This window comes from Oncorhynchus mykiss, chromosome 28 (genome assembly GCF_013265735.2).
Source record: "Oncorhynchus mykiss isolate Arlee chromosome 28, USDA_OmykA_1.1, whole genome shotgun sequence".
Classification (NCBI taxonomy): Eukaryota; Metazoa; Chordata; class Actinopteri; order Salmoniformes; family Salmonidae; genus Oncorhynchus; species Oncorhynchus mykiss.
In genome coordinates this window covers 465,758-473,666 of record NC_048592.1, presented here as the reverse complement: position 1 = coordinate 473,666, position 7,909 = coordinate 465,758, and the positions used below count along the sequence as shown (strand labels likewise).

The window sequence follows — 7,909 nt, the reverse complement described above, 5'->3', positions numbered from 1 at the left end:
CTCTTTGTTTCTTGGGACCTAGAACAAGCCTCTCTGCTTTGTCCGAGTTTTAAATTCGACATTTTGCAGCCATCCACTTCCTTATGTCTGAAACACAGGCTTCCAGCAAGGGCAATTTTGGAGCTTCACCATGTTTCATTGAAATGTACAGCTGTGTGTCATCCGCATAGCAGTGAAAGTTTACATTATGTTTTCGAATGAAATCCCCAAGAGGTAAGATATATAGTGAAAACAATAGTGGTCCTAAAACGGAACCTTGAGGAACACCGGAATTTACAGTTGATTTGTCAGAGGACAAACCACTCACAGAGCCAAACTGATATCTTTCCGACAGATAAGATCTAAACCAGGCCAGAACTTGTCCGTGTAGACCAATTTGGGTTTCCAATCTCTCCAAAAGTATGTGGTGATCGATGGTATCAAAAGCAGCACTAAGGTCTAGGAGCACGAGGACAGATGCAGAGCCTCGGTCTGACGCCATTAAAAGGTAATTTACCACCTTCACGAGTGCAGTCTCAGTGCTATGATGGGGTCTAAAACCAGACTGAAGCATTTTGTGTAAAGTGTTTGTCTTCCGGATGCAGTGAGTTGCTGCGCAACAGATTTTTCAAAATTCTTTCAGAGGAATGGGAAATTCTATATAGGCCGATTTAGTTTTAAAAATATTTTCTGGGTCAAGGTTTGGCTTTTTCAAGAGAGGCATTATTACTGCCACTTTTAGTGAGTTTGGTACGCATCCGGTGGATAGAGAGCCGTTTATTATGTTCAACATAGGAGGGCCAAGCACAAGAACCACCTCTTTCAGTAGTTTAGTTGGAATTAGGGTCCAGTATGCAGCTTGAAGGTTTAGAGGCCATGATTATTTTCATCATTGTGTCAAGAGATATAGTACTAAAACACTTGAGTGTCTCCCTTGATCCTAGGTCCTGGCAGAGTTGTGCAGACTCAGGACAACTGAGCTTTGGAGGAATACGCAGATTTAAAGAGGCGTCCATAATTTGCTTTCTAATAATCATGATATTTTCCTCAAAGAAGTTCATACATTTTTTACTGCTGAAGTGAAAGCCATCCTCTATTCGGGAATGCTACTTTTTAGTTAGCTTTGCGAGAGTATCACATTTTTGGGGGGGATTGTTCTTATTTTCCTCAATTAAGTTGGAAAAATAGGATGGTCGAGCAGCAGTGAGGGCTCTTCGATACTGCACGGTCCTGTCTTTCCCAGCTAGTCAGAAGAGTTTGGTGTGGCGCCATTTCCGTTCCAATTTACTGGAAACTTGCTTCAGAGCTCTGTATTTTCCGTATACCAGGGAGCTAGTTTCTTACGACAAATGTTTTTAGTTTTAAGGGGTGCAACTGCATCTAGGGTATTGCACAAGGTTTGAGTTCCTCAGTTAGGTGGTTAACTGATTTTTGTTCTCTGACGTCCTTGGTTAGGCAGAGGGAGTCTGGAAGAGCATCAAGGAATCTTGATGCTCTTTGGTTGGGGTCTGAGCAGATTATTTGTTGTGTTTACAAACGTAGTAAAATAGTGGTCCGATAGTCCAGGATTAAGAGGAAAAACATTAAGATCCACAACATTTATTCCATGGGACACAATTAGGTCCAGAGTATGACTGTGGCAGTGAGTAGGTCTGGAGACATGTTGGACAAAACCCATTGTCAATGATGGCTCTGAAAGCCTTTTGGAGTGGGTCTGTGGACTTTTCCATGTGAATATTAAAGTCACCAAAAATTTGAATGGTATCTGCTATGACTACAAGGTCTGATGGGAACTCAGTGAGGAACGCTGTATATGGCCCAGGAGGCCTGTAAACAGTAGCTATAAAAAGTGATTGAGTAGGCTGCATAGATTTCATGACTAGAAGCTGAAAAGACGAAAACGTCTGGTTCTTTTTGTAAATTGAAATTTGCTATAGTAAATGTTAGCAACACTTCCGCCTTTGCGGGATGCTCAAAATTTCATTTGATCAATCCTGCCTTGCATCACTCATAAACACCAGTTTGATCATGGCCGCTACTCAGTGTGAGGATGTGGGGTTCTAATATGCCTTATAAAGCGTCCATGTAAAATGGTATTGTTGTATTCATTGACGATGAGGGTTATTTGTGTGTTTATTCAAGGAACTCTTATATAGTGTCTCAAATGGCACCCTATTCCCTATGCACCCTGGTTAAAAGTAGTGCATTGAATAGGGTGACATTTGGGACAAAGCCACAATGTGTGTATATTCAACTATGTGCTGCAGCACCTTTCTCCAGTGTTGGCCTGAAGGTGTACGAAAGCAAAAATAATGTACCTGAATATGTATAAATGTGCTACAATGTATTTTTTATCCACAACCAAAATGGCTAATTTCATGTCTAACAATATATAATAATGTATATGATTATAAATATTCCTTCAAAATGTGGGATTTTCTTAAAATAATTGTAATCCTCTTTGTATCATTTAATATAAATGCAATTCATATAACATTCCAAGAAATGGTAGTGTCTTAGGTCTATTCTCTCTCTGTCTCTCTCTCTGTCGTAAAAGTCACTTTCACAAGAACAGAAAAGTGAAATGAAAATGTTAGATTTGCATTTCACTGCTCAATTAGTTATTATTAGCCTGACTTTTACTTCTCTTTTTTTAATTAATTTTTTTACTTGATCTATTCTAACAAGATGTTGGTAGATTGAACTAAAATACTATGATGGGCCTTGTTCTTCTGCAAATGTTAAAATCCTCTCCAAAATGGACTTAAGTTCAATGTTATTTTCTATTTTTTCTCTTAACAACCTACTGTATGTAAATTCAGTGTGTGAGACATATACACAATGTAAATGCAGAGGCATTGAGTGAGATGTACTAGGTGCAGCTGCCTGTTCCTACCTGTCCTGGACAGTACCATACATATTTATTTGATTAATCAGCATAGTGGGTTGTATTAAAAAGTGTCTCCTTCAGGGACAGAGTGGTGCCACTTAAAATGGAAGGTGTGGTTTTATTGGAGCTCATTTAACTTTTATAGTACTGAAACTGTATTTCTGTCAAACTTGTGTTTTGGTGTGATAAACTGTATTATAGCCTTTTCATTTTCCTCCCTCTGTCTTTGGTGATGATAGTCTTTGGCTTCTTTTAGTAAAGTCCACAGTTAAGTTCACGCCAGAAAGCTCTGTCAACGTCAAATGTTTTATAAATGGAAGTACACTCATAATATATTATCTTTATCCACCAAGAATGTTTTAAACTGTGATCTACTACTCCATGGACCAGTTTCCCAGGAACAGATTAAGCCTAGTCCTGAGTTAAGTAACATGCATAATGGAGAGTCTCCATTGAAAGTGTGTTTTAGTCCAGGAGGCTTAATATCAGTCCAGGAAACCTGCCCCATATGTATAATTGCAATATTAGTTAATTGTAAGACCCTTTGATGTCCATGTATAATTTAGCCATCAGAAACATATGCGTCCCAAATGGCACCCTATTCCATAAAAAAATACATACTTTGTTGTAAATATAGTGCCATTTGGGACTGTTGTGTTGTGCTGTGCCCCCTGTCTTGTCCTGTCCAGATGTCAGCCCAGCCACTCTCTCTCTCTGTAATTATGGAAATGTAATGTTTGTATTTATAGGCTTAACCCACAAGAAGCTGGCCTTGGCTGACTAACAGCTGGAAAATATCATTGTTTGAATTGAACCAAAGTCTCGAGGTTGAGAGGGGGTATATAGAGTAGCACTGTGTATACGCTTATAGTCTAATGGACTGTGTAATGGATTGTCTGTTGGATCTTAGGTCTGTTCTTCAGCATCAATTTTTTGTCTAAATATAAAGCCCATATTATGGGGGTGGATGTGGTTCACTAAGCTATAGTATAATGTGTGAACAACTTTGGAGTCTTTGGTGACTATGCGGTTAAATGCATAATTGCACACATCGAGAGGTCAGTCAAGGATGTAATACAAATAAAGAATACATTTAAATGTATTTAAATATTTACAATATATACACAATTTACAGTATAAAATGCATATAGACTTCAGTAAAAAATAATCACACACAGGACATCTAGCCCTGGTAGTGTACAAAGGGGCTGGACCCAAAAGTGTAAGATTTCCATGAAAACAGATCACAGTTGACTGTAAAGGCAAGTTAAAGAATTTGAGACATTCCAAAAAAACATTCAGGCAGTTTAAACATCAAAACATTGTATTTCATAGTAGACTAAGTAAACTTGTTTTGTTATTTTGGTGACCTTGTAGTTTTGCCATAGACAGTGTTTACAATAGCACACAGTCAGAATAACAGAAAGGCACTTGTGTCAATCACAGCACTAAAGTTTTGTAAAGGAAAGAAAATAAGTACAGGGCCAGCCCCACATAGGACTGTTTACTCAAAAACAAACACCCTACCAAGCGCTATAAAGCTTTAATATAACAAATATAACTAAGGTAGTACCAGCTACATTATTACAAAATAAGAACATTTTTTCAATATATTTATGGATAACAAAATGGCATGTTTAAATATTTAAATAAAATGACCGATAGGCCTAATCAAAATAGGCATGAAGGACACCCCTTAATAACTCCCAATCAGTCGTCGTGTACATCAATCACATCACATATGTCTCTTCATGTGAAGCGCGAGGTGGTCGGACCGGGAGAAGGCGCGATCACACAGGTGGCACTGGAAGGGCCGGTGACCGGTGTGTTTGCGGAAATGGCGGGTCAGTTCGTCGGAGCGAGCGAATTTCCAGCCGCAGCCTTCCCAGCCGCAATTGTATGGCTTTTCACCTGAGGAGACAGAACAAAAGAAACATAAGCTCTTGAGTAGGCCTACATTTATTCTCCATGAATATGGCCCTGTAATATTGTACGGTGACGCGTAAAGGTGTGTAATGTTATGGTGCATAATGTGCTAAAAATGTGCTAAAAAAGCAAAGATATTTATCTTACCAGTGTGCGTTCTGTGATGCGCCTTCAGATGCGAGCTCTTGGTGTAGGTCTTTCCGCACCCACCGAATGTGCAGGTGTGCGTCGCCGTGCGCTTCCTTGGCCAGGTGCGGCGACCTCTCTTTGGTTTGGTCTCCAGCAGCTCCAGCGGTGAAGATGGGGGCGTCAGCAGTACCCTCTGTGTGTTTGGTTGCATGCTGAGTCCCTCCTCGTACACTCCGAACTGGTGAGCACCTTGGTATGGTCCAATCGGCATTTGGCTGGCTTGAGGCGCCCCGGGGCGGTGGTGTGCGTACGCCGCTGAGGAGTGGTAGTTATGTGGGAATCTCATGGAGTGACACATCGGGTCCTGCTGGGAGCACTCGGAGCTCCCCTGATCGTTGGGGCTGAGCGGTGGCGTCATGTTTCTGGCTGCCCGCGGGGAGATGGCTACTCTCGGCTGCTCGAAAGACATCATGCACAACACGTTGCCCTCTTGCTTGATTTTTGGACACCTCTGGGGAACCATGCCCATAACAGGTCCATAACCGTCCATGGAAGGTTCTACTTTGATGTTATCTAAAATGTCCTCTCTGAGAAACGGCGTAGAGTTCACATACAACCTTCCTTGGATGCTGGAGGTGTTGCGCGTAATACCGACCACGTAGCTGTTCTCCCCTTCGTACCTGAGAAGCTCCGCCATCAGGCTGGTGCTGTAGGGGGGAGGCGGGGAGCTGTGCTCACTGGACGGGTAGGATGGCATGGGGTTCTCAGTGGTGAACAGGTTACCTGGATGATCCGTCGAGGACATGTAATACTCCGCTAAACCTGCTCCCAGCGCAGCAGTAGTCATGCTGTCTGAGCCAGTGGTGTTGGCCAGAATAAAATCCAGATCTAAGTAATTACAAAGATCCCCGTCGTCCTTTCTCCCGATACTGCGACAGTCCATGTTCTGTACCATATCAAGAATGGAGCAGCTGGAAGAAATGGGTTTGTCCATCTCGCTTTTCCACTTCTGCAACAACCAAGAGGATCACAGCATTAGACATAAAACACACAGCTGAATCTCAAACAGAAGGCTATGAACATAACACTTTTAGAGGTCTGTAGGCTTACTTACATGTTCACAACTTTTGGTTTGGTTTGCAAATGTCGAGATGGATGGCAAAATCACCCCGGAAAAAGACATTTAAAAAAAGATGATACCTTATTATATGCCAAAGTTGATTCAGTGAGTGAGTGCCCTTTTGCGCTCACCTCGCACCAGAATCAGTGCGTTCTATCTAACTGTTGCTCTTCCAAAGTTGCGCTTCAAAGTCATGAGCAAGTTTGAATGGTAGTAGGAGGTTCTCCAAGCTTATAAATATGACAGCCGAGTAGCTGGACCAATTGTGTGCAGCCGAGGAAATACGTTCAGGATGATGGTAAATTTAGCCCCGGTATATAAAGCAGTCCTCCAATGAGCTAAGTTATTGCGCTCTGTCAATTCAATTCAAGGGACTTGAAACATATGCTAACATTGCCAAAGCAAGTGAAGTAGATAATATACAAATGTGAAATAAACAATAAAAATGGACAGTAAACATCACAGAAGTTCCAAAATAATAAAGACATTACAAATGTCATATTATGTATATATACAGTGTTGTAACGATGTACAAATAGTTCAAGTACAAAAGGGAAAATAAATAAACATAAATATGGGTTGTATTTACAATGTTGTTTGTTCTTCACAGGCTGCCCCATTCTTGTGGCAACAGGTCACAAATATTGCTGCTGTTGATGGCACATTGTAATATTTTACCCAGTAGATACGGGAGTTTATAGAAATGGGGTTTGTTTTCAAATTCTTTGTGGATCTGAGGGAAATATGTGTCTCTAATATGGTCATACATTTGGCAGGAGGTTAGGAAGTGCAGCTCAGTTTCCACCTCATTTTGTGGGCAGCATGTGTAACAGTATAACTTTAAACCGTCCCCTCGCCCATACCCGGGCTCGAACCAGGGACCCTCTGCACACATCGACAACAGTCACCCTCGAAGCATCGTTACCCATCGCTCCACAAAAGCCGCGGCAAGGGGAACCACTACTTCAAGGTCTCAGAGCAAGTGACATCACCGATTGAAATGCTATTTAGCGCGCACCACCGCTAACTAAGCTAGCCGTTTCACATCCGTTACACTCACCCCCATTTTGACCCCCTCCTTTTTCCGCAGCAACCAGTGATCCGGGTCAACAGCATCAATGTAACAGTACAACTTTAGACCGTCCCCTCGGCCATACCCGGGCGTGAACCAGGGACCCTCTGCACACATCAACAACAGTCACCCTCAAAGCATTGTTATACCCATCGCTCCACAAAAGCAGCAGCTCTTGTAGAGCAAGGGGAACTACTACTTCAAGGTCTCAGAGCAAGTGACGTCACCGATTGAAACGCTATTTAGCGCGCACCACCGCTAACTCAGCTAGCCGTTTCACATCCGTTACACATGCACATAGCCTGTCTTCTCTTGAGAGCCAGGTCTGCCCACGGCGGCCTTTCTCAATAGCGAGGCTATGTTCACTGAGTCTGTACATAGTTAAAGCTTTCCTTAAGTTTGGGTTAGTCACAGTGGTCAGGTATTCTGCAACTGTGTACTCTCTGTTTAGGGCCAAATAGAATTCTAGTTTGCTCTTTTTTAGTTAATTACTTGACACATTGGAAATAATTATCTTTTTGTTTTCTCATGATTTGGTTGGGTTTAATTGTGTTGCTGTCTGTCTCTCTCCCCACTCTGCCTTTCAGGTGAGCCTATAAAGCTCTGGGGAACCTCCCTACAAAATGATGATGCAGCCAGTGTGGTGCCGAAAAACTCCCCTCTGCCAGACGCAATTCTTCATTGCTGCGACTTGCTTGCTAGTTAAAATTTCTGATCACGTTAGGCTGCGTTTTATATATTATTTTTGTCGGTTTGATCGCGGGGGGAGGCACTAGGAATGTCTGCAGTTTTA

General features: G+C 42.0%; 1 protein-coding gene across 1 annotated transcript; it reads right to left on the bottom strand.

Annotated features, from left to right (window-relative positions):
* Positions 1 to 3,939: 3,939 nt before the first annotated feature.
* LOC110508303 (Krueppel-like factor 2) lies at positions 3,940 to 6,260 on the bottom strand. The gene is made up of 3 exons (XM_021588718.2): positions 6,039 to 6,260; positions 4,943 to 5,933; positions 3,940 to 4,780 (listed from the first exon to the last, which is right to left on the bottom strand). The coding sequence occupies exons 1-3, from the start codon at positions 6,105 to 6,107 to the stop codon at positions 4,605 to 4,607; spliced, it is 1,236 nt and encodes a 411-aa protein (XP_021444393.2). The 5' UTR covers positions 6,108 to 6,260; the 3' UTR covers positions 3,940 to 4,604.
* Positions 6,261 to 7,909: the final 1,649 nt, after the last annotated feature.